The sequence below is a fragment of the Psittacula echo genome (assembly GCF_963264785.1).
Source record: "Psittacula echo genome assembly, chromosome: 4".
Classification (NCBI taxonomy): domain Eukaryota; kingdom Metazoa; phylum Chordata; class Aves; order Psittaciformes; family Psittacidae; genus Psittacula; species Psittacula echo.
This window is the reverse complement of record NC_137738.1, coordinates 1,796,529-1,822,496: the sequence shown is the minus strand read 5'-3', so window position 1 is coordinate 1,822,496 and position 25,968 is coordinate 1,796,529. Positions and strand designations below refer to the sequence as shown.

Below are 25,968 nucleotides of genomic sequence, written 5' to 3'. Positions count from 1 at the left end.
TAATAAGCTATTACAGCTTTCAGGAGTGCCAAGTTGTTGTAAGTATCGTGAAGGTAATCACCTGAGGGGAAGACAGATTCCTTGTCATTATGGTTGGGAGGAAAGTTGTCTCAAGAGCTTGCCCTTCTTTGTTTCTATTATTCACATGGCTACTGTTAAAGCTGCATTTCAGGGGTTACATTAAAAGAGCATAGGTTCATGAAGTCAAGCACTTCAATACCTGTCATGAGGCTTTTTGGCCATGCAATATTAAAGTGGGCTTGCTTTGAACATGCCTTCTCTTGTACAGAAGTCGTCCTCTTTTTTTTGTTTTAGGGGTTTTTTCCTTCCCTTTTCCCCCCTCTCCATAGTTGCTCTGTCACATCCAGTATCTGGGTGCTCCTTGATTAGATGTGTTATGCTAGAGCAGACCTGTTTGTGAGATTGGTCCTACATTTGTTGTAGAAACTATGTATAGGAATTAGCTTAGACTAATACTACCATATATATCCTTATTCTTAATTTTTCTTTCTAAACATAAGCCATAGAGGTCACTAATGTAATCAGTGCATTTAGAAGTTATGACTCTGGCCAGCCTGAGGATTCTTTTTGATGAGCCTGACAGTTTGTCATTCTTGGAGGTTGTACGTTTCTTCTTAAAACTTACTTCCCAAAGTCACAGTTCCAGGGGGAAAGGTTGTGTTTGGGCAGAAGGGGAGGGACTGCTGGAGAGCAAAGTGAATTGCAACAGAGAGGAAGGGAAGGAATGGAGAGGTTGCAAACAAGGGAGGTGAAGCAGTGGCTTCTTTATTTTAACAGGCTTTAGTAGAAATAGAAGCTTTCACTATCCATGACTTAACTGAGCTTCAGACCCACGTGGCTTCTGAGATTGCTCCGTGTAGGTTTGAGGCCTCTTGCAATCATCTTTGATAGAGCAGGTTCTTGGAATTCATTGCTTAAAATCAGGCTTTTAACTTGTGGACTCCTGCAATTCAGTATTACTACCTTGCAGTGAGGGATAACAATAGCTTTCACTGTTGAGTGGTGAGCTGTGGGAAAGCAAAGACTGTTTATTCACAACAAAATAACTTCTTAAAACACTAGATGGTGTCACATGTCTATATTACTTTAGAATCATTTAGATTGAAAAAGATATTGAAGATCATTGGGTCTAACCATAAAGCTAACACTGCCAAGTCCACCACTAAACCACGTCCTAAGGTGCCACATCTACACATCTTTTCAATACCTCCAGAGATGGTGACTGCAGCCCTGCCTTGGGCAGCCTGTTCCAATGCCTGAGCGCCCTCTGGGGAAGGAATTGTTCCTCATCTCCATCTAAACCTGCCCTGGTGCAGCTTGAGGCCGTTCCCTCTTGTCCTATCCCTTGTTCCTTGGGAGCAGAGACCAATCCCACCTCACTCTGTCCTCCTGTCAGGCAGTTGTAGAGAACGATCAGGTCCCCCCTGAGCCTTTTCTCCAGACTAACACCCATCCCCCCCCCTTCCGCCCCCATCCCTCAGCCATTCCCCATCACACTTATGCTCCAGGCCCTTCACCAGTTCCATTGCCCTTCTCTGGATGTCTCCAGCACCTCAATGTCCCTCTTGTATGTTATGTCCATCTTACCTGTGAAATTTCTAGGTCATGAAAAGTACTGCAGATCACATGCTTGGCCATCACAAAGCTGATGTTGACAGCTTTATGCTTTCAGTTTTTTGGGAAAGGGTATTTGACAATTCCCTGGCTTAGGAAAGTCACTTTATACCATTTAAAATCTGTGTCTTTTTATATCTGCCTAGAAACAGATCAAATTTGTGATGCTTCTTCAGAAAAATTACAAATCTATAATGTGTGTTGTGTGAAACACAGAGAAAATGGGATGACCATGAACCCTTTCGGAAATATACAGCCTAGAAACTTGTGCTTTAATGTGAAGACTTATAATCTCCTTTGGTATGAATGTTTCTTAAAGGAAAGTATGCTCTTTGTCTTCAAAAACACATGAAGAAAAGCATACCTAGAACGGTCTCAAGCTGGGCACTTATTAGTGTTTCTGAACTCTGGTCTTAATGTTTTATTAAGGCAGAAATCAGTATATACTTGTTCTATGACTGGTCAATTAAGTGCAACAATAAAACATTCACTGAGGTGCTGCTGTTCATATCCCCCAACTGAGATTTTTTATTGGTTTGCTTTATTTTTGCTGTGCTGTCTTCCAGTTACAGGCTTCAAGAGGCATCTGGACAGAATTCTTTGCCATTTAATTAGCATCATGGAGAATAGACTGTCTGTATAAGCAGAGGCAGTAACTTATTCTTGGGAAATGGATAAAATCACATAGCAGTTTCTTTGAGAAGTCAAAGGACTTCAACAGTTGTAAACCCTTTTCTGTATTTAAGTACTTGTCACCACCTGATCAAATCATGTTCTTCTGAAACCTTTGCCAAAATCTGAGCCTTACGCTGTGTTGTACAGCATTGGTGGTCAAGATGTTGAATGAAGCTGGGAATGGAAGGACTTGGCAATCTGTTAAAAATAGTACTTTCAAATTGTTTGTTGCAATGCAGGAAGCCTTATCCACGAATTAGCATGATGGGGTAGCACTAACATCCATCTTGGCCAGTACTTTGATCCTGACGGTTACGAGCAACAAAGGCTCCAGAGGAACTCATTTGGAGGCAGGTGCCATAATCTCCATCCTCTCTTGGCAAGAAGCCTGGTTTTGGTCTGCTAAAGATTTATTTGAAACTTTGAAGAGTAAAGCTTGGTATCTTTAGAAAAGAAAAAATGTAATTTCAGTTCCTCTAGATGTGGTATGAAAACATCTGTTCCACCTTTACATACGTTTACATTCTTGTTTCAGTGACTTTCTATAGCAGTGATTCCACTGATGCTGTATGATGATTTTTATTTATTTATTTTGAAAGAAAAATGATAACTCTTCCAAATATATTTGCTTTTTCTTGGCCCTTTCAGTCTCATGATTTCATTTCTCTGGAGTTAACTTAAACATCTGGTAAGCTGTAACATTTACAGAAGGTAAAGAGGCTTCTGTGTCTAGTTGGTTCTGGTGACAGACAGTGGGAAAAGCCCGAGTTATCTGGTTTATCCTTATGTTACAGAGGCAACACCTGACAACAGGTCATTTCAGAAAGCCAGTTTACAAACATAGAATCATAAAATCCCAAACTGGCTTGGGTTGGAAAGGACCCTAAGATCATCCAGTTCTAACCCCACTGCCATGGGCAGGGACACCTTTCACTAGAGCAAGTTGCTCCAAGCCCCATCCAGCCTGGCCTTGAACACTGCCAGGGATGGGGCAGCCACAGCTTCTCTGGGCACCTTGTGCCAGTGCCTCAGCACCCTCACAGGAAAGAACTTCTGCCTTATAACTAACCTGAACTTCTCCTATTTTCCATACCTTCTTCAAAGAAGATGTTGATAACAGCTTTCAGTGTGTGAATCAGAACATGGCATTCAGTATTGTCAGTAAAGATTCTCAGTCTCTGCATGAATGGCTCGTGTAGGTGGCTGAAACGGCAGCATCTCTTTACAAATAATTTGGTTTCAGGGCCAGTTGTTTCCCACAGAAAGAAACAAAAAAGGCATTGTAGTTGTTTTGGTAAGTTAGTGTGCTTTGACTTTGTCCTGTCTCACTTTCACATACACTTACCTAAGCTACTTTTCATGGGACTGCTCAGTGGAAATTGGATCTCACCGAATGAATACTGAAAGCTGGTGGACTTCCCTAAGAAATGTAGTTTTGCTTCTCCTGTGTGGCTTCTGGATTGTTTTGTGGGTTGGTTTGGTTGTTGTTGGTTTTTTTAATGCAAAGCAAGTGCTTTGATTTCACACACTTAGTGAAATATGTGCTAAACCTGAGCTTTATTCTTTCTCTCAAGTTGTCTGTTGCTTTCGTACCTGAAGAGGCGACCATTTGCTGTGAGTTAATGATGTTTCTGCTCCCTCCTATTTTTTAACTCCTTCTTTTCCTCCTGTAAAATAACATTACCAAAGGAACATACCGTGCAAGATTTTCTCCTTGCCGTTGATACCACTCACCTCCTTGAGAAGAATGTCCTGTATCATGTACCAAAATAATAATAATAATAAAAATAATAAAACCCCCGTGTGCTCTTGTATGTTACTGTGGGGTGTGCTTAATCCTGAAAAAGAGATAACCTTGCCCCAAACAGCTTATTGTTTAATGAACATTCAGTCAGCATATGTAACCAACATGAGGAAAAACAAGGGAGAATAAGGGAAACAGCAGTAATGTGTTAATGCGAACCAACTCCATAAAATTACTGTAACTCTGTACTGCCCATCCATTTAAGACACATTGTCGTTGTAGGAGTAGTCTTGAGGGATTTGGAAGAACCAAATGTATTAGGGTTCAGAACCTCATTTGGCACATCTTTGCATGTGGGAAAGAAGTATAAGAGTGGTGTAGTAACCAGTAGTGGCAGCTTGTTTTGCTGTGTGTCTTGGGCTTTGGACTGTAAGAGCATTTTATGCTACAGCATACTGGCACCTCCTGCTACATTTTGTTCTCCATAGCTTATTCTACCTGGCTTCTTGTGGTTTAAGGGCAAGGGGCAGGAGGAAGTGGAAAATAACGCTGGCTGTGCATGACTAAAAGAAGCTTCCTGAGGTATTGAAAGACTTTGTATTTTTGTTTTCCATCTCACAATTTCAATAGAAAAGTATGTAGTGTTTCTTAGAAATCCCAGTGTTCTGGAGCTGTGCTGGATTCTGGAGGTCAGTGTGGCTGGACTGTGTAGGTACCAAAAATATTATTGCTATTCAAGTGTCATATCTTTTCCTACTGAAACTATTGCTTGGCTGATGTAATGATCCACGGTTGAGGTATGCAGTTTAGGAAGGATCAGCAAGAGGCTCCGTTTTCAGCATGCCTGTAAGATGATTTTGCAAGCAATAAAAATATAATTGTTAATTAATTCTTCTGAAATGTGTCAGATTTATTTTCCCACATGGGAACTGTTATTGTAATAACCATTTCACTGGATTTTTCTAGGAGTATGAATGGTTCTCAAGTGTATTCTGTTAAAAAAACCCCACCCCAACTCAGGAACAAACCAACCAATATGGCTGTGTCTGGCTTTTCAGGTTGTATTTTATAATGCTTTTGGGAATGATGATTCTCCCTTCTCCTCTCTGAGGCAAGACAAAACTACGTAAGTATAAAACTGGATTCCCCAGTCTTGTATTTGAGGGTAGGGATGAATACTTAAAGGGTCAGGCTACACTAGGAACATTCTCCTTGGGCAGATCTGGCAGTTCACAGCACTTCTGCCCGAGTGTTTGTTAAGCCAAGAGGAAAATAGAAGGTCATGCTTATACAACTTCAGGGTGAAAATGCTGGGTACCATTAGGACCTTGCTATCATTGGTTTTTAGAAAAATACCCACTTCAAATTCACTCTCAACCAATGTTTTAAATACACTGGATGTGAGGTTTTTTACTTGCTCATATGCAGTTCACTGTCTTTCATGTAAATTACATCCCGTTTAATGAAGGTGACTTTTACCCTTGGTTTAAGGGTCTTCCTAATTAAAACTTGAGATGTGTTACAGTCTGGGAGCCTGTTGTGAGGTCTGTTTGTGTTAGATATGTATTGTAAAAAGCCAAAGAGATAGCCCAGGTTTCAGAGCTGCACTCTGAGCCCACTGGTGGAGATCCGCTCCCTGCAGCTATTGCAGAGCTGCCAAAGGTATCTTTGATAAATGGTGCTTCTGTGGGTGTCTCGTGTACAAACATTCACCTCTTGACAAGCATATCTTCTACCCCAGATTCCCTAACTTCACCTTCCATTGTGCCATGCACTGTGTTTTGGTTAAGTAGCTGAAGATAGGTTTGAATATTGCACTGCATCTTTTCTAAGGAATGATATTTCACTGCACTGTGTCACCTTACGCAAGAGGTTTTTGTATCAATTAACTGGTAGCAGTCTTTGCTTCTTAACCATCCATGGAAGCGCAGGAAGGAATCCTGTTCTATTTGTTTAAACACTTTGAATTTCATTGAGCATCTGTGTTCATGACCAAACATCTGTAAAATGTGAGCCCCTTATGAGCATTGTACCTGGCAGTGCCTGAGCTAAATATATTGTAAAAAACTTAACCAAAATTAGGAAAGGTATTAAAAAAACCCCAAACCACAGCAGGTATCCAGAAATCAATAGCCTGTCAGACTTTAGGAGAAATATGAGGCCAGTGCTGATAAAGGCCCTGGAAAAATGCTATTAAGATATGATCAGACTTAGAAAATTAGGAATTTTTCTTAGTGCAACTGCAAGAGATTAGTTAGAATGGGAAAATTGGGAATCATTACATTTAAATTTGAAACTTGATAAAAACAGTGGTGCTAAGCTATAGAGGAGGTTCCTTTTGTTTGTTTGGTTAAGCTTCTTCCCAGACTTGTGCTTCTGAGTTGTTTGGCTACTTCTGTGTACCCCACCCACTGTCAAGGAGCCCAGTGGAGTTCTGTCTGCATGGAGAGCAAATGCTGCAGGTAAGCCAGTTAAAAGGAAGATCAGTAAGTGGGAAATAAGTGATCAGATGTTAGGCTTGATGGAACTTTGCAATGAAATGAGAAGAATTTGATATACATTCTTTTTCTTGTTTTCTTTTTCTCCTTTTATCCTTTTCCTTTTTTTCCTTTTCCTGTTGTAGGGATTATTTTGGGAGGGGGGGGTGTTGTTTTCTCTCTGTTGACAAACCTTCTAAAATTGAAATATTACAAGGAACAGATACGGTCAGTAAAGTTATGGGGTAAGAGATAACCTGATAAAATACGTAACTCCAAACCAGGAATTCTGAGCACTTGTAAGCCAGAAGCTATGACATACAAGTCCTGTGCAAGAAACTTATTTACTGAGTTGAGTAGTTTTACACTGACTACTTTCTGAGACATGTTTCTTGAAGAGGCTATTGTAAAGGAGGCACTAGCAGTGCCTTTACCACTGTCAGCCTGACAGGATGCTGCTGTCCTGAGAACAAGCAATGGAGTTGCTCTGCTTTTTAAATTCAACTACAGAGTTTAGGCTATATATTATAATTTTGGGAGTCTGACTCATTATTTAGGAATTCTTCTTTGTATTACTACTTTCTTGGAAGCTGTTGTGTGGTAGAACACAAGGTTTGCTGAGAAAGCTAATCACATAGTTTAGATCAAGGGCCGCGGTTGAAAAGGGGTGTTTTAGGGTGAAAGTAAGGAAAAAAAGAGAATGGAAGACCTGGTAGCTAGCGAAGCATGTTTGTTATTTTTCTGAAATGAGCCTTAAATAATGAGGGTTTGGGTTTATTCTTTGTATAGGATGTTATGAAGATGTAGGATTAAAAGTGGCTTTTTTGTATTGTTAAATTGGGCACTACTGGACCACAGTTTGAGTGATGAAAATGCAGTCAGGAACAGTGCAGTAACACAGCCTGCAATGCTTCTTGCTGCTTAACAGAAAGCTGTCACCCTGAACAGTGGGTTTCTGGGCTTATTGTGGGCAGGGCATGCAAATAAAAATAGTTATCACAATTTCTTAGCGGGGCCCCTGTGTTGTGTGTAAAATTCAGGCAGGTTGTGCCTGAGTTGCTTCATTTTGCCGTGGTTTACACTGACCCAGACAGAGACAAAATGAAGCCAACTGAAGTACGCCATAAAAATGTAACAAAACCCCTGCCAGACCTGGAACCAGACGTTCAGGGTATTTTCCTCCTCTGAGTAATAGCCCTGTAGTGGGTCACTGCCTCTGTTCCAAGACTGGGAGAGACCACAGACAGGGCAGGGCAGGGTTGAGCCAAGAGACTTGGGTAGGGGCATCTGCAGTGAGGAGAATGGTGTAGCAGCTGATGCCCTAATCACAGTCTGGGAGGGGGGGTTATGTGTTGTGGTTTATGTTGTTCCTAAACCTGGAAGGACAGCACACTACCTCAGGTTGAAATGAGTGGAGACGGACATGCTGTCCAAAGAGGGAGAGTTTCCCTGTGCCCTTTTGAGCTGCTGTTAGAAGAAACAGTTCTTCCCTGTTAGCTCACACTCCAGATGTTAGATGTATAAATAAAAGACTGGCTGTGTAATCTCTTTACCAGTTTTGAGATCTTCTCTCCCCTCTCCATTTGGAACATAGGATTTTTTAGTTATTTTTCCATATTTATTACCCATGAAAACACTGGAAAAGTGTGGTGTTTCTGTTGTGAGCCTTTGGTTTTGTTGGTTTTTTTTGACAAACTTGTCATGGCAATTTGGGAGTAGTAACATTCCTCAGTCCTTGGGTCTGCAGAGCGCTGTGCAGCTGGGGATTTCTGTGAGTTAGGAGTTTCACTGAATCTTGCATTGCAGAAATAATTGGACCTTTAAGGAGCCTCAGGCTGAGCTTTGCCAATGGCTGTGGCATTTTGGTTAAAATGAGTAGAAATAAATTGGACAGTTTCAGTAAGATGCACAGGTGTTTTCCCAGATTCTTTCCTTTGGATGGACATGCGTGCACTTGTTAAAATCTCAACTCCGATTTAAGGACTGTCTTTTGTTTCTCATTGCTTTCTCCCTAAGAGAAAAAATGATGTTAATAACAAACAACTAAGTATTCATGTGTGTGTGTACTTAGATGGGGGCTCTTGTCTGCAAACTTTGGGGTGTAAGAGTTTGTAGAATAATAACTGCTTTATTTGATTTTAATGTAAAAAATATATAATTGTTTTTCATTTTAGTTTGAATTCAGAGTTTCCTTATATTTTGCCTTGTGTCTGTATGGGCAGAGTAACTTGTGCATTACTTTCTGTAACTTGTTCTTCTACCAACTAATGTATTTTATTTTCATAGAATCACAGAATAGTTAGGGTTGGAAAGGACCTTAAGATCATCCAGTTCCAACCCCCCTGCCATGAGTAGGGACCCCTCACACTAAACCATGTCACTCGAGGCTCTGTCCAGTCTGGCCTTGAACACCACCAAGGATGGAGCATTCACAACGTCCCTGGGCAACCCATTCCAGTGCCTCACCACCCTCACAGTAAAGAATTTCTTCCTTATAGCCAGTCTAAACTTCCCCTGTTTAAGTTTGAACCCATTACCCCTTGTCCTGTCACTACAGTCCCTAATGAAGAGTCCCACCCCAGCATCCCTATAGCCCCCCGTCAGATACTGGAAGGCTGCTATGAGGTCTCCACGCAGCTTCTCTTCTCCAGGCTGAACAGCCCCAATGTTCTCAGCCTGTCTCCATACGGGAGGTGCTGCAGCCCCTGATCATCCTCATGGCCTCCTCTGGACTTGTTCCAACAGTTCCATGTCCTTTTTATGTTGAGGACACCAGAACTGCACACAATACTTCAAGTGAGGTCTCACGAGAGCAGAGTAGAGGGGCAGGATCACCTCCTTCGACCTGCTGGTCACGCTCCTTTTGATGCAGCCCAGGATACAGTTGGCTTTCTGGGCTGTGAGTGCACACTGAAACCGGCTCATGTTCAGTTTCTCATTGACCAATTTTGGCACTTTAGCGAAAGCCATATGGAAGTACACAAATGGAACTCAAAGATCAAATGCTGTTTTTGTTGTCAGGGTTGGTAGTGGTTTGTGACAACTTTGTGTTACAATTCTGCGTTTTGACAGTTTATTTTGCACGAAGAACAGAAGGTAGCGTGCAGAACAGGGTAGAATTCAAAAAGGCCTTGGATAAAACTAGTGCTTTTCAAGATAACACTCATTACATCTTGAGACTTACCTAACCACTGTGTTTCTTTACTGATTTGATGCTGTGATAATGAAATGACAAGTCCTGAAGAACTGACAGAGTAACAGTAAAAGTCTTGTGTAACTTCAGACAAGTTCAGAGTGAAAGGCAGCAGAGCAGGCAGAGGAGCCTTACAGCAACTTTTCCTGCATTTGGGAATTTGCACAAGGGTTGGTGGTTTGAGCATCTGCAGAAGAAAGAGGTTTTTATTAGCTTTAAAAACCAGACAACTTAGGACACTGTGTTTTAGGAAAAGCTTTCTTGTAATCTCTTCCAACACCTTACAAATCTCACCTGGAGACACTGCATGGCTGAGGAAGAGGAAGTGTTTAAAGGACGTTGCAGTAGTATCTGTCAGGAGTGAGCCTTGTGAGATGAAAGAAAGGAGCTCTGTCCTGTTCCAGCAGTTTTATTTCATAGGTACTTTGAGGTTCAGTGACATTCCCACAAATCAGTGCTCGGAACGAATGCTTTTGTTGATGATAGAGTTTTCAACATGTTTGTGTGTATCAACACTGGAAGTTGCAGGCATGTTTGGGTTTGGCGTAAATATGGGTTGCTGCCAGAAAGGGAGGTGTCTCAGCTGCCTTTCCTCATTCACCACCAGCCCTGGGTTTCTTTTCAGGCTGGCTTTCAATTCAAATGGGGTGACAAATGCACACAGCTTAGATGAAGGCAAACCTGCCCTTTTTGCAGCAGCTGCTGCTGGTGCTCAGAGTGGCTGTGGAGCTTAAGGCTCTGCAGCAGAGGGATGGTCACTTACCAGGTGCTGCTGCAAGTCCTGACCTAGGGCCCTTTTCAGGACAAAACAACAGGCTGAAAGGGCAGCATGATAAAGTAAAGCTGAGTGTCCTCTATAGCAAACCATGACCTTTTATACTGGCTTCAGGTGGAAGTGTTATGTAATAAGTCCTGTCAAATAGCTGGAGAGGGGTAATCATCTAAGTCAATGTGCGTGCTTTGCTTTAAGTGGGGCTTTGCTTCCAACTTTGTATCAGCTGCAAAATTTACTGGTAATGGCAAGAAAATGAGTCTAAAATTCAGGCTGGTCACACTGAAACACTAGCCTAGTGTCTCTCTGCAGCAGTGGAGAAAAATTCCTATCACCAGCAGGAGCCATATTCTGCAGTGCAGAGAAAGCCTGAAAGAGGTAGAAGATAAAGGCGGCATCTTCCATTTGCTATAAGCCTTAGTTCATTTGCCATGTTACAGGTTAGCTGTGAACCCCAGCCTAGCTAAAATCTTACTTTTGACGTGGAGCTTGTAGGATTCAGCATGATGCTGTGAAACATTAGTCAGAGCCAGGACCACACAATGCAACACAGACTGCTGGAAAACCTACAGCTTTTCTCTCTTGCCCCGTGTCCCCTTGCTCCTGCTTGTGTGTACTTGCTGATTCAGACTAAAATCTTCTTTAAAGGCTTTAAAGTTCATGTACTGTGTGCCAGCTGCCTCCAAGTCATAGCTGTCCCTGCAGAGCTGGGCAGAAGTGAAGATCTCATGCATGCATCTTGCCCTCTGGCACAGTGACTTAGAGGAATAATGGAACAGTCTTCCAGATCCCAGATTTATCAGAATCTCGCCCTTACGGTTGTGCAAGTTTGTGTCAAAGGTCCCAGTGTTACTGGGGAAATGGGCAGTGTTTAAGATCTCTTCAGGTTTGGCCTGTACTGCTGAAGCCAGCGGGAACTAAATAACCAGGGCTCTTTGTGCAGTTGTTCGGGACGGGCTTAGACATGTCAAGATGCAAATAAATGCTTCCATGGGATTTTTCAAGGTCCACCAGCATTTCAGGGAGATTTGGTGGCTTTTTTGCAACTTCTGGTACTTGACCTTTTTTCCCCTACCCTTTCTCTGGCAGAAAATCTGGGGCTGGCTGATACACGGTTCATGACTGGTTTAAAAGCAGCTTCCGTGCCACAGCTACTTCATGTGCCTGGCAGCAGGGCTGGGCCATGCTGGCATTTTAAGAGTCATAGAATTATGGAATCCCGGACTGGTTTGGGTTGGAAGGGACCTCAAAGCTCATCCAGTGCCAACCCATGCCCCGGGCAGGGACACCTTCCACTAGAGCAGCTTGCTCCAAGCCCCTGTGTCCAACCTGGCCTTGAACACTGCCAGGGATGGGGCAGCCACAGCTTCTCTGGGCACCCTGGGCCAGCGCCTCAGCACCCTCACAGGGAAGAGCTTCTGCCTAAGAGCTCATCTCAATCTCCCCTCTGGCAGGTTAAAGCCATTCCCCTTGTCCTGTCCCTACAGGCCCTGTCCAAAGCCCCTCTCCAGGTGGAGAGGGACTCCTTAAAGTATTGGAAGACTGATGCGAAGTCTTCCAGGGGCTGCTGACACTGGAACGCTCTGGGACTTGGATCTGCAGCTCCTGCCACAGCAAAGCTATCATCTGCCTCCACCCTCAACTCTCCCCAGTGTGCAGCGCACATCCTTCCACTTAAACCTTGCTGTGGGAGATGGGAGGTCGGAGGCAGCAAGATGGGAGTTCATAGCAGCACGTGCATCGCCACGGCAGCCCGTGGTGCATGGCTGGATCAAGTGGTGCATGTGGCCGTGCTGAGGCTCCAGTCTCACCCGGGAGAGAGCAAGCTGGACCGTGCCAGAGTTCTGTGGGAGCAGCGCTAAGGCTTCAGAAGCCCCGGTGACACCGATCATCATCTTCGCCGTACTCCGTTTGCTGGTTTTGTGAGAAATGGCTTTTCCCAGGTGGAAACGTGCTCACATCTTAATACATGCTGAGCTGCGGGGCCTCACGGTGCTGCTCTGCATGAGGCATTGCAGCGAGTGAATGTCATAGAATCACAGAATAGTTAGGGTTGGAAAGGACCTTAAGATCATCAAGTTCCAACCCCCCTGCCATGGGCAGGGACACCTCACACTAAACCATGCCACCCAAGGCTCTGTCAACGCCAGCCAGAAAGCCTGCCTGCTGTGTTAACAGGATGTTAACAGGATGTGAGTATTTTCCACTCATTGATAGATTGTTAAGGGGAAAGGAGCAAAGTTGTTTGATCCTTGATTGGGAAACTGCCCTAAATCAAGTGTTTCAACGACTTTAACGCCTGTCAGAGGTTATGTTTAAATAGTTTATCGCACCGCTTCAGCTGTTACTCAGTTGGGCCACATAATACCGAGTAGCCTTCCAAAGGGAATCATCACAGGAGGATGGGAAACACCTGCCGGGGCTGAAACTGGAGTCTCCGGTGTTGCGCGTCGGAAAGCTGCTGCCTCGGGTTTGTGAGGGCTTTTAAAGCGCTCCGGGGGCCTCAGCCGCTTCAGAGCGGGTGTCGAGGGCGTCGCGACGGGCCGAGGCCCTCAGGACACCCCGCATCCAGCCGCTCCAAGGCGCTTCCCCCGGGGCTGCAGCCGTGACCGGTGTCGGGGAGGGCTCCGGATCCCCCGTGGGCTGCGCGGCTCGGCCGGGCTCCCCTTAGCGAGGGTCGCGCTGTGCCGCGCCGCGCCCAGACGGTGGCGCTGCAGCACCGGCGTTGCGGCTCGGCCGCGGCCGGCAGGAGGCGGCGCGGCGCGGTGCGGTGCGCGGGAGGCGGCGCGGGGCTGGTGCCGCACAGCCGTGCCGGTCCCGGCGGGGCCATGAAGCGTGCGGGGCGGGCGGGCAGCGGCGCGGCGCGGCCCTGAGCGGAGCCTCCGCGCCGCGCTCCCGCACAGCGACTATGGCCGGGGGACGGCGAGGGCTGGTGGCGCCGCAGAACACCTTCCTGGAGAACATCGTGCGCAGGTCTAACGGTGAGCGCGCAGCGGCGCGGAGCAGCCCGCTCAGCTTTACCTCGGGGGCGGGGGGGGGGGCGCGGAGCGGTGCACCCGGGAGCCGGTGCCGCCCGTAGTCCCGCGGAGCGCCCCGGGCAAGGCAGCGCGGCTCCGGCTGCAGGTGCGCCCGCACGGCGGGGCCGGGGTAGCGCGGGGCGCATGGCGCGGCTTCGGCGCTCGGGCGTCCGCGGGGTCCGGAGCTCGGCGGGGGCTGCGGCAGCCAAGATGGTCCCTGGGAAGGGAGAGCCGGGCGCGGGGACACCGGCCGGGTTGGTCCTGAGCGAGGGGAGGCTTTGGCATTGCGAGGGCTGAGGGCAGACCCTCGTCTATTCGTTTATGCTTCCCAGCGTACTGCGATCGGGTCTCTCTCGGAAGACTGTGGAGTGGAAAATGCCTCGAATTTCACAATTGCATGCAAATATGCATTAATGATATCCAGATTCTTTCACTTAGGGAGTTACCGAAAGCTGCTCCCTCAGTAAGCCTGCGACTGTGCGAGCATCTGTGTACTGGTTCAAACCTAGGCGTGTGCGTTGCTTTTTAAAGCTCTGAACCCGAGTTCTGTCTTTTCTGATGGTTCTGTTGACTTCAGTGGTGTTACTGGAGGGATTAAGAACTTGTGGTGGGATTGAGAACGTGCAGGATCGAGCTCCTGTTGAAGACGAGTTAATTAACTAAAAATAGAGTCACTTTATTATGCGAAGGCAAAGAGCTGAAAACTCGAATTATCCAAAGCATGATTGTCAGTTGTGTGCTCTTTTAATTGAAGCATTATTGGAGACGTAGCCTTTGCTAGGACCATGTTTTGACATCAAGTTGTGGGGCTCTTCAGAAGTTGCTTCTCTCTGCAACTTTCCTATAGAAGGGAAGGAGTTGGAAGATGCATTCCTGAACAGAAACTTGCTGTTCAGTGAATCTTGTCCTTATTTCCTAGCAAATGAAACCTTACATTTCATCACCTGCAGGCTGCTTCTCTAATCTCCCAACACCAGTTATCCGAGGCTCTTCACAAAACTGGCTCCGCTTTGTAGATTATTTTCTTCATTAAAACCCAATTTTCTCTTTGGACTTTCAGTGCCAAAACCTTGATGCAATAAATCAGTTTGGGGGGAGGGGGGGCCGGGAATCATGCAGCAGAAGCTGTGCTCTGCTTCTGCCTCTCTTCCCCCGTTATTAAGAAGGTGTCATAGCAGAGCGTGGTGCTAGACAGCGGAGGTAAGATGACAGCACTCCATTTCCAAATGCTCAGCCAGTCCTGAGGGCTGTAATCAAGACAAGTTTTAGATGAAGCTTGCACAGTTCAGACGTATGAGGAGGAGCTCGGGGAAGTGACTCAGGTCTCGAAGCCCATTTCTTCTGTAATGTGCCTTCTAGTTTTTGCTGGACCCCATCCAGCTTTGCTGTAAATGTGATGCCGTCACAGACGGACGCTGCATGAATCAGTTCTAACGTGGGACCATCACAGCCTCCTCTAACCCCGGTGTCTGTCAGCAGACAAGGAGTGTCTCCTTTCTCTCCTGGCAGGCTTGGCTCTGCTGGCAGTATGGACACATGCTGGTTCCTTGTTGCCTGTCTCACCTTGGCACGCCTCCTTGGCCTTTGAGATGATTTGGGATGCCCACAGGATGAGTGCTTAAATGGGCCCATAAAGCTTGAGGTTTGGCTCCCCTTTCTTGGTTTCAGTTGACTGGGTAGTACCGTGACCCACAGTGAAGCTATTTAGGCCATTTGGGATTTGCCAAATAGACCTCAAGCTTGTTGTCAAGCTGTATTTGCTGGCACCTGCAAGCAAGTTCAGTAGTGCCAACAGATACTGAGTTGATGCAGGTACAGGAATGTTCCTAATTTGGGGAGAGTTCCCTTGGAAAGGAGTTTGGTCATTGAACAGAAATAGGTACTGAAGAAGTGCTTTACTTAAAGGTACTTGTATAGGGCACGCACCCACAGTCAGGTGAACTGAGGAAAACATGATCATGTGTTATAGTCTGGGGCAGGTGTGTTAGTGAAAGAGGCCGTATAGTAGCATCACAGTAATTGGCATGCAAGCACTTTTGGAAGCACTGCTCTAAGGACAGCACTAATTATACCGGTTTTTAACCAGTACTTTAACAAGGAATTCTTTGGACAGCCTTTCATATTAGTTGTGTGTCTGGGAAGCGGGTGCACGCTCAATGGCTAAAGGTAATAGCAGTGTACATAGGCATGTGAATTCAGGGGCTTTCCCTTAGGGTTAGTGTTTTGCTCAGGTTTATATCACACCATCTGTAGTAAGGTTTGCCTCAAACTCTTTTGGTCTGAATTATCTTATTTAGAGTTATTGGGGAGGAGAACTGCTTCTTAGCTTGCAAATCAACTGAGACAGGTTCTCATGCTGGAGGTGTTCACACACCAGTGCCATGGGTTAGTGGTGGTCTTGGCAATGCTGGGGAATGGTTGACCTGGTCATCTTATAGGTCTTTTCCAACCTGGTTAATTCTATGCGCTAGATGCCAGCCAGAAGAGCTATGCCAGTGTTGGAAGCAGCACAGTATTCCTTCACCACACTGGAGTAAAGAAGGAATTGAGAACTTCTCAGCCCATCCTGGGATGGGATGACTTAAGATGACACCTGATACATTCTTTCCTGTGTGTGCTATCTGCCTAGACCTGTGGACCTCATCTTTCCTCTGTGATCTCTTCTCACGAGAAGACCTTTTGGATGAAGTGTGAACTTAAGGCTCTTTCCTCGTTGAAACAAAGGACACAATAATCCTGCTTGTCTCGTACTTCGTGTTTAAAAGCTGTGTTTCTATACTGGCTATATAGGGCTAGAAAATTAAATGTTGCACGTAGTACTTGGCTGACAAAGATCTGTTTGAAGCATTGAAATATTTAAAGACCAGAACACCCAGTGGGACAGAAAATGAGCCCTATGCTGTAAAACTGTGCAGTATATAAAGAATCACTAGCCCCTGATGGTTACTGCTAATGTGATATTAATGTTTTTCTTGGGTAATGTAATACACCCACAGTGTACAAGCACTGTAACGGTAACAGTTATAATCTTGGTGGATGGCCAAGGCGTCTGGTTCAAATGGTGCAGTGTATTCCAGAGAATATGGATTCTTTGTGATATTCCAATGCTTTATCAATAATTTGGGGCCAGAATTACTTGTCAGTGTTTGTAAATGGCAGCTGGATTCTGCAGCCCTTGGTCACAATTCTCACTGAGGTACGTGAAATTGCGCACATATAAGGATGGCAAAAGCAAGCCCTGTGTTTACATGGTGTTGGGATTGCGTTGGAAGTTACAGATGCGTCTCTGATTTATGGACAAAACAAGGAGGTTGAAAGAAGGGGAGGGCAGAGGGCATAAGGCTTGTGTGAATTTAGTTCTGCTCTTACTAAATCTCCTGGGAACATAGTGAGGAGGCATCAGGTATGAAAGCAAACCTGCACCCTTTGATGGAGAATGCAGCGAGTTTGCTGTAGAGATTAAGGAAAAGCACCTTTGGACCCAAATCCTGAGAATAACAGACATTTCCGTGGTTTATTGCATTACATTGGAGACTATAAAGTCCCAGCACAATAAACATTCTCCAACATGGGCGTGCTAACCTTGTACCATTGCCTCAGACCTAGAGGAGAAATAAGCTCTAGTATAAACAGCTCCGAAACTGGAAAGCCTGCTTTTGTGTTTGGCTAAAGGGAAATGCAGAGGAAACTAACAGAGAATGAAGACCTAACCCAAGTTTTGTTTTCATTCTGTTGCACTTGAATAACATGTTCATTTAAATGAAATGTTTGCAAAGGAGCCTTAACCTGACTGCTGCAGCCTGGCCCAGCCTGCCTTCCCTTCAGAACCCAGAGCAGTGAGCAGCATGGGGTAGAGACACAAACCGGGCCACAGCTGATGTGCTTTGGGTCGAGAAGCAGTACAGGCATGGTTCCCCAGAGGCAGGGCTTACTGTCTGAAGTGCTGTGGGTCTAATTGCTTTCAGAGCTGTTATGGAGAAGGACTCTTCATCAGGGACTGCAGCGATAGGACAAGGGGTGATGGGTTCAAACTGAAAGAGGGCAAGTTCAGGTTAGATCTAAGGCAGAAGCTCTTCCCTGTGAGGGTGCTGAGGCGCTGGCCCAGGGTGCCCAGAGAAGCTGTGGCTGCCCCATCCCTGGCAGTGTTCAAGGCCAGGTTGGACACAGGGGCTTGAAGCAAGCTGCTCCAGTGGAAGGTGTCCCTGCCCGTGGCAGGGGTTGGGACTGGATGAGCTTAAGTTCGTTTGCAGCCCAAACCATTCTATGATTCTATGATTATATGTTGGTGTGGAACATGTATGAACACGACAGGCTCTGCATCACTCCTTTGAATGTGGTGTGCCAAGGGTCCTAGGCATTGCTGGGTTGCCTCATACTACTGCAGCACTTTTGGTAGATAGCATTAGACATCAAGAAAGTGTTTTTTATACTGAGAACAGGACTGTTTTCATTGAAATTAGCAAGCATGGTTTTGGGGTGGAATATACGTTCTGTTTCTTTTTGATAGAATGTGTGTGGTTTCTTGAAAGTTCATAGATTTCCATAATTTTCAATGAATCTTCAAGAAACAGTGAGCAAAATTGATTATTTGCGGAGGATGAGCTCAGAATCCTTGTGTTGCAGGTAAATTACAGTGTGATCTAGTGAGGTTCTCTTGGATGGGGAAATGCATTTTAGTGACTACAAAGGACCAAGCTAACTGTGCACAGAGAAGAGCAATATTGAGGTATTCCTGATGAGGTGCAGTGTCTGGGTTAAGCTATCCTAGTTCTTCAAGCTCCCAATGGGCTGACTTGGAAGGCTGTAGCAGGTCTGCAGGAGGTTTTCTGTTCCGTGCTGCCAGTCTCATCCACCCTCTGGACTTCAGTGGGTTAATTTCAGCACAAAAAACGCCCAAAGTGATGGAATAGAGGGGTCTGGGCTGTAGCATGCTTCTCTTCCCTTGTGTGGAAGGCTCTTTGCCAGAGTCACAGCTTGTAAAAGGTGCATGGAAAACTGCAGTAGTAAGATTGTGTTATAGCATAGAGTGCCTTTAGCTGAAGACAGCTGTTTCTCTTGCCATTACTATGGCTTGCCCTGTGCAAGGCAAAGCAGATGTTATCTTCCACAAATCTGGCATCCGTTGGTTGAACCTAAGTCTGTACCCTGCTTCTGTCTAATCAGGCAAGACCCAGGTTAGTGGGTTCTGGTAAAATCACTTTTGGCTGAGTAAATCCATAAGGTGAAGTCTCTTGGCACTGACTAAAACAAGACATTTCGCCCTAAAAGCAGCAGAACTTCAAAAACCACTCTTGTAGGTGCTGTGTTAAGGTCATATTCCCAAATTGAGAATGGAACAAAGGAAAGGGTTTTGTTTCTTCCCGATCTTCCTTTTCTAAGTTAACAACTGTGGAGATGCCTTTATTTTTATACAGTTGATGAGTACATCAAAATACCTTCTTGCTGTAAACATTTTTTTTTTGGTCATTATTGCTTGAGTTGAATATAAAAGGGTTTTTTGCTGGCTTTTACAAGGCCAGAAGCTTCTCGTTTTGTCTGTGCATCTTTATGCATTTAGAAATGTGTGACCTGATTCCCTTAAAATGACTTTTATAGATAGCAAGTAAAATAAAAAGCACAACACAGAGATGATGGATAATGTGCTTCAAAATTAATGTTCTGAAAGCTCAAGAAGTTCTACTGTGATCATTCATCGCATCAATCCATTTCTGCATTAAATCCTAGAACAAGATTGTAAAACAAATCTTAATGAAACCCATTCATTGGAGAATTTGTTAATGCATTTTCGTATCTCATACAGCTAAAAGTGAACAGGGAGTTAGGTCTTGTCAAGTGCTTTTAAGGCTTTTGATGGCTGTAGCTATAATCAGTAAATCAAATGGCTTCTTGAAACTGGGGGAAGACCCATGTCATCAGTGCAGCTAAACCATGCTTTTTCTTTTAAGATCAGATGGGAGGGGGGAAGCTGACCAGTTACACGGTGAAGTCTCGCTGCTGAGCAGGGTTTTCATTCTTTGTTAAGAATGATGCACTGTGTGACTCTTACAACTGATGAACAGTCTAATGTCTCGAAATTATCTCATCCTGACGTCACGTTTGCCTGAACGTCCTCTTAAAAAAAGCAGTTTCTCAGCAGAGACAGTGCTTCAGGGGTAGACCAAGAGTGACGCTATGCATAAAGTACATGAGACAGCTTCAGTGCACTTTCAATTTCAGCTCTTCTTGTTCCATTCGGCACTAATTTGTTTTCTCTTTTAAGAAAACGCAGCTAATTCTGAGGCTTTTCCAGCTCCTCGTGTTGGAGGGATGTATTCTGGTCCATTCAGACTCCTCTCGTGGCAGGGGCCTACTGTGAAATATTTGCTCTAACAATGCAAAGTAACAAACGTTGAGATGGAACCAGTAGTTTTTATCCATACTGCTGCCCGAAATTAGCATTCATTTTCTGTAATGATTCAAACTGAGTCACTGGGAAGTTGTTGTTTTAGTTGGTGTCTCTTTTGTTGTTTGTGGTGAGTATGATGAAATACATATTTTAATAGTTCTTTTCAGCCTGTACTTGTACTGTGTGCTGGAGTGCACATGACAGTGTAACTCATGTTTGAGTAAGGCAAGAAGCGCCTGCAGTTAGTGGCTTGGGTTCATTCTGGAGCAGCTGAGGAGCTTTGAAATCCATTTTTGTTTCTGCAAAACAAATAGTTATATGAAACTTCGGTAACCTATCGATAGGGGTTTATAACGCATTGTTTCGTATTAGGGTGAGCCTACAGCTTAAAATAATTTGGTCTCTATATTAAGGATGTACAATTTTGAGCCCAATTTATGATTATTCTATAGAGAGATCAAATTGTTCAATGGGATATTTAAACATTGATGCACTCCCACTCTAGGAATGAGTACAAGGAGCTACTGAGCAGATGTGGGTATCTGTGTAACACTTGACTTTTACAGGAGAATGTGGGTGGAAGAGCAGAATTTTGTCGGATTACTTTTATTCTACCATACAAATAGACTTTCAGCCCTTTGAGCAGCTCTGTGCTTGCTTTGAATCCAGTTACAGGACTTCTGTTAGGGTGAAAATGTGGTTGGTGTCTTTTCTCCCCTAATTGTGAGCCTTGAATCCCATATATGCAAAGAAAGGATTGAATAGGTACTTGAAATTCAGTTTGACTTATTGTACTGATTTAGGGCCGTATTTTGATCTCAGGAGCTCCATTTGAACAATGTAATCAGTGTGACTAACTGCTTCTGTTTAACTGGTTCCAAAGCTAGGATTAAACATGAGCAATAATTCATACATACCTGGCTTTTGCAAAGTGCTAAAGCAAAAGCATGATACAAGCTGTGTGACTGTAGCAACTTTGACAGGCCTACTTAGAAATAACAGGCTATTTCCATGCATTGTGTTCCTTAAGAGAAATGAAACCATCTCTTTCCCCCCCGTATCCAAACGATGCTACTTGTGGTGCAGTCACAAGTTTGTAAATACCAGGATTGTTTATAAACTCATCTGTCCCTTGTTCTTCAATACAGTCTTTAATCATACGGCAGTTGCACAAGATTTGATGCCTGCTGCATGTTTCTCATACTGGTTGTAGCATCTCTGGTGCTTTATGCCCAGCTAAGGAACAGTAGCTAAGGAGGCTGTACCCCCACTCCTGTCTGCAGGGATCACAGGTAGGGTGAGAAACCCATTTACTAAACATTTAGTTCTGCTGTAGTAGTGGTTTGTGCTTTGTCGTGCTAAAGATCTAGGTTTGCTGTACTGAAGATCCATGGAGGAGCTTGAGACATGATGCAAAGACATGCTGGTGCCAATAACCAGGGTTATGTCCTCACCCAATGTGATGAAGGCTGTGGTCTGGAATGAGAAGGGCAGTTTCTGTTGTGTTGGAGACTGGTGGTGAGGAGCAGGTATTTCTGCCATATAAGCCCAAAAGAACGTATCTGTAGGGTTTTACAATACATTGTTTTGTATTTGAGTGAGGCTGCAGCTTAAAATAATTCGGCCTTGATCTTAAGGATGTACAATTTTAATACTAAGGATGTACAGATTTATTCGCCTTTCACTAAGAGGGGAATAAATTAGGAGCACATCTGTTGAGTTTTGTGTTTGTGTGATGACTGTGGGGAAAATATGTACATATTCAGATTACGTTTGTGCACTGTGCCAACCTGAGCACACTTGTGGGGGCTTTGACAGACCCACATATGTATGTGAAACCATAGTGGGCACCAGCCTTGGTTGGAAGGTCTGTGCTACAACTCGACAAGCAGAGGTTTCCTCTTGGTCACCTCTCTGTGCTTCCTTTGTGCAGGCAGCAATGTGGGAATGCGGCTGGCAGTGCTGTGGGAATGTGTCAGGCATCAGGCTGGTCTCTGACCTTCGTCAGGGTGTGTCTGAGAAGAGGGGCCATGCACCAGTGAAGGGCCAGGGAAGCCCCCTTAAAGGAAGGGGTGAGATGCTATGGGTGTGTATGTGCAGCAGCGCAGAGCAGTGGTAGGGAGGCAGCCTTTCAGGACCTTGCTCAGTGTCCTTGCAAGGAGGTGACGTCTTCTCAGTCAGTCCTGATGGGATACGTGTCTGTATCTCAGCCATTTTAGGGGTTTGAGCTAATGGGCAGTTTTGGTTTAACAAAGCACTCTATCTAATAACAGGTCGCAGTAGATAGGATAATTTCGGTGCAGCGAGGTGTGCTAGAGACTTGCTGTCACTGTTGTTAAAGGATCCCTGATATTTGGAAAGGCCTTTTATGGTTCTTCTGTGATGGTGTATTCTGTCAGTGGAGGAAAGTATTGGTTTCAGTGACTGAGCAAAATCCATCCTTACGTTTTGGAAGGAGTTAAAATGGTTTTTTTCCTCGTTGCTTTAAAGCAGCCGTGTCTAGTTTAAAGTGATAATCCAAAGTGGGGCTGACATGTGGATACGCTGCAGTGAACAGAACTCACTTGTGGAAAACGCAAGCTAGAAAATACGGAGTGAGGCATTTCACAAAGTCAGCGGCACTCCAGACTGAAGCTCATCGCGGAAGTCCACCCTACGCACGCAAGTCGTCGTGCTGCTTTTGAGGTGCAGCAGTTCTTACTTGTGTTTCTGCAGCGCGATGTGCTCTGTGCTGTGCTTCTGCCGTATTTCTGTTCCTCCCAATGGTCTTGCTCAGACTGTGCCAAATGCAGCGCAAGGTCTTTTGCATGAGCCCACCCAGTTCCTAGCTCAGTTCTCCTTGGAGCTGATAGGAAGGGCCAGTGATGCTTACAGCTTCTCCTTGGACAAGGCAATACCGCTAACCCAATTGAAACTGTGATAGGGATTGATTTCCTGGTAAGGGAGTCCTTTGAGTCCTTTCAAAGAGGTGCCTCCAGTTACTAAACAGTTTGAGTACTGCAGCTATCACGTGTCTCTGGAGAGAATTTAGCAGTGGCTTTCTTCATGGTCCTCCTCTGACCAACTCCTTTCCTGGCCTTGTTGACCCAGTTGTGAGTCCCCAAGAGGCTTTTGCCTGCGATGCTCAAAGAGGTCACTAGAGCATCCCTCGTGCTTGTTGTGCAACAAAGCCACAGCTGTTTCCTGGCTTCTGGGACCCTGTGTCCCTGCAGATGGAGAGGCAATATTTGCCTCCGTGGATGTTATTTAGTATTTTCTTATGTTAGGAACAGTTGTTTAACAGATTATGAGCTGTCTTCAAGCAGCACGCTGTCAGGGACGTCAATGCAATTGAATGTAAACGATAACAATGAGAACAGCCCTTTTACCTCCGGGTTATCTGTCAGAATAAACTAGGCAGGGGAGTTGTAAGTGGGAGTCTTTATTTTATGCTGTGTCTTGCCAGTGTTCACACAGGCAAAACACCATTGTTCAAGACATCCTTTATGAAGAAAGACAGGTGTATTCTCCATATAGGCACGGAACCACTGTTCTGTCCTTGTTTTGTCTTTAAAGAGATCTGGGAAGAGGAGTAACTGGAGAGACATTCCTATTTGTCTCCAAAGAACCTTTTTGCAGGTGCTGGGACTCTGACTCCGTGGAATGTTAGGCCATAGCAAGTTGAAAAAACCCCCAAAATGGGTATAGGAGGTTTGGAAACCATCAGTGCAGATCACCTCTTCCCTGCAGCAAAAGCAGGAACCTGGGAACCTAACAGGCAAGCTGACAGAGGCTGGTGGGTTGGAAACCTCTTTGCTGGCCTGGAATGCAGGGCACCTTTTTGGCAATGTGAAGCTGGAGAAGCAAGCCCAAAGATGAGTCAGGGTTGTGGTGCTGGCTCCTGGGAATGGGCCAGGTTGGATGGGGCTTGGAGCAAGCTGCTCTAGTGGAAGGTGTCCCTGCCCTTGGCAGGGGGTTGGGACTGGATGAGCTTTAAGGCCCGTTCCAACCCAAGCCAGTCTGGGATTCTATGATCCTATAAGCTCTTCAAGGAGCTCATGAGGCAGTGGAAGAAGGGAAAGTTATCTTTTGAGATGGGGAGATGGTGAGAAGAAACGTGTGCCTGAAATAGCACAATTCACAGCAGGGCAGGCCCTGGCCTAACGTTTGTATTTGCATGCTTTTTTTGTCAGTTTTTTGTACTTCCTGATGAAAATGTAAAAATATCCCAACCAACACAGTACGAGGCAGTGTTTATAACAGGCACTCAAAAGCACTTGCTTTAGCAGTGAGAAATGGCTGGGCTTACTTACTCACAGGAAGGGGTAAAAGACACGTATTGTTTTTGGCACAAAGTGCTTCAACCAAGCAGAACCCGCAGTATTTCAAAGGGTCTGTGGCAATCAAAGCAGTTAAAGCGTCCCCAAGTTACACTCCTGGTGTATATCATTCTAAAGAGCGTATAAAGATACACTTAATCATGCTGATGGGGTTGGGCAATGGATTTAGATAGCTACCGGAATGTTTTATTTAAACTCACTTGAAGTTTGCAACGGGACGAAAGATTTTGAAAGGAGAAGTTAAAATAAGCAAAACTCCTTGCAATGAACAAGTAAAATGCCTTGCTTGTGTCTCTTGGTTGCAGGAGGCTTTAATGATGGCTGTGTTTGAGCAGTTGGGGGTAGATCCTGAAAAGTAAAGGCTTTCCATGACTTGATCTCATGTGGCCTTGTAGCTTTTCTTTCAAAGCCAATGGGATCTTGGCAGCTGTGAAAGGAGCCACCATCTCCTCCTGCTTGCCAGTGCCCAGGCAGCAGCACTGCTGTCTGTGTTGGCACAGGTCTAGTTAGTTCACTGCACAAGAGGCAAAGCAGCAGAGAAAAGCAAGGTCTGGGTCCCACAGTGGGTATGTTCATGCTCTGAATGAGACGGCAGTCAGAAAAAGGATAGCACACACAGAGATCTGGTGAGAATCCTGCTCAGGTTTGTGTCTTACTGGCTGAAGCTCCTTCTGGCTTGTACAGCAAGCATTAAGTACCTCCTACTGGTGTCAGTGCTAACCCCAGCTCTCTGGTGTCCAGTCTGAAGTGCTGTGCCCTACAAGAAGTATTGCAGCTTGTGTGGCCAGCAGTGAAGGTGATGCTGAAAGGAGCCACTGTGCTGACATTCAGGGAGGAGAAATACTGATCATGCGCTGCTTTGGCTGCATATAAGAGGCTTCGCATTCAAACTGAGTGTCATGGTGGGTCAGTGCTTGGGGCACAGAGGGGAACAGTTTGGTGAATCTGTCCTCAGTTGAGGTGAATTTTACCTGCTTAGCCAGTTCTCTGTTTCATTTGTATAAACTCATCCTCTTGAGCTTTGTGTGAGTAATTAATATACTTAAAACAGGGAATAATCCCGTTGAATGCAGTGGGAATAGTATGTGGGAAAAACTGTCCAGGGACTGAAGCTATGGGGAATGTGTTCTGAAATGAGTGTTTCCTCTAATGCAACCATAGCCTTGTCTAATGTCTAACTGATGTGCTCTTTCAAACAGATACTAATTTTGTCTTGGGCAATGCCCAGATAGTGGATTGGCCCATTGTCTACAGCAATGATGGATTTTGCAAGCTATCAGGATACCACAGAGCAGAAGTTATGCAAAAAAGCAGCACCTGCAGGTATTTGAGAACAGATTTATTTGCTGGTGAATATCTTGTAGTGTTGTGCTTCTTGCTTGAGGAGAGCAGTAATCTGCTTATTCCAGTTTTGTCTTTTATCTCCCGGGGCTGCATCTGTCAAATATGCTTTCCAGGTGAAACAAAATCGAAGAAGAGCTATTTCTAAATAGGTTCTTTTCACACTGTGAAGTGTCTTTGTCTACTGTATGACTTGAATTTCCTACTTTATTTGCAGTTTTATGTATGGAGAGCTGACAGACAAAGATACAATTGACAAGGTCCGGCAAACATTTGAGAACTATGAGATGAACTCCTTTGAAATCCTGATGTACAAGAAGAACAGTAAGTACTTGATTGGTTTGTTTGTTAACATCGGTGTGTAAAGTTGTTGTAGATCAGAGTGTAAACTGCAAGGGCAGGTCTGTCAG

At 45.0% G+C, this 25,968-nt stretch overlaps 1 protein-coding gene across 1 annotated transcript in view; it reads left to right on the top strand.

Annotated features, from left to right (window-relative positions):
• Nucleotides 1-13,404: 13,404 nt before the first annotated feature.
• Nucleotides 13,405-25,968, top strand: part of KCNH1 (potassium voltage-gated channel subfamily H member 1) — a gene marked incomplete at both ends in the record, with an annotated part of 176,237 nt that continues 163,673 nt past the window's right edge. Inside the window, 3 exons of the mRNA XM_080616670.1 lie at nt 13,405-13,477; nt 25,417-25,540; nt 25,776-25,882. Of these exons, the coding sequence (XP_080472796.1) occupies nt 13,405-13,477; nt 25,417-25,540; nt 25,776-25,882 (304 nt within the window). The remainder of the gene's footprint in view (nt 13,478-25,416; nt 25,541-25,775; nt 25,883-25,968) is intronic.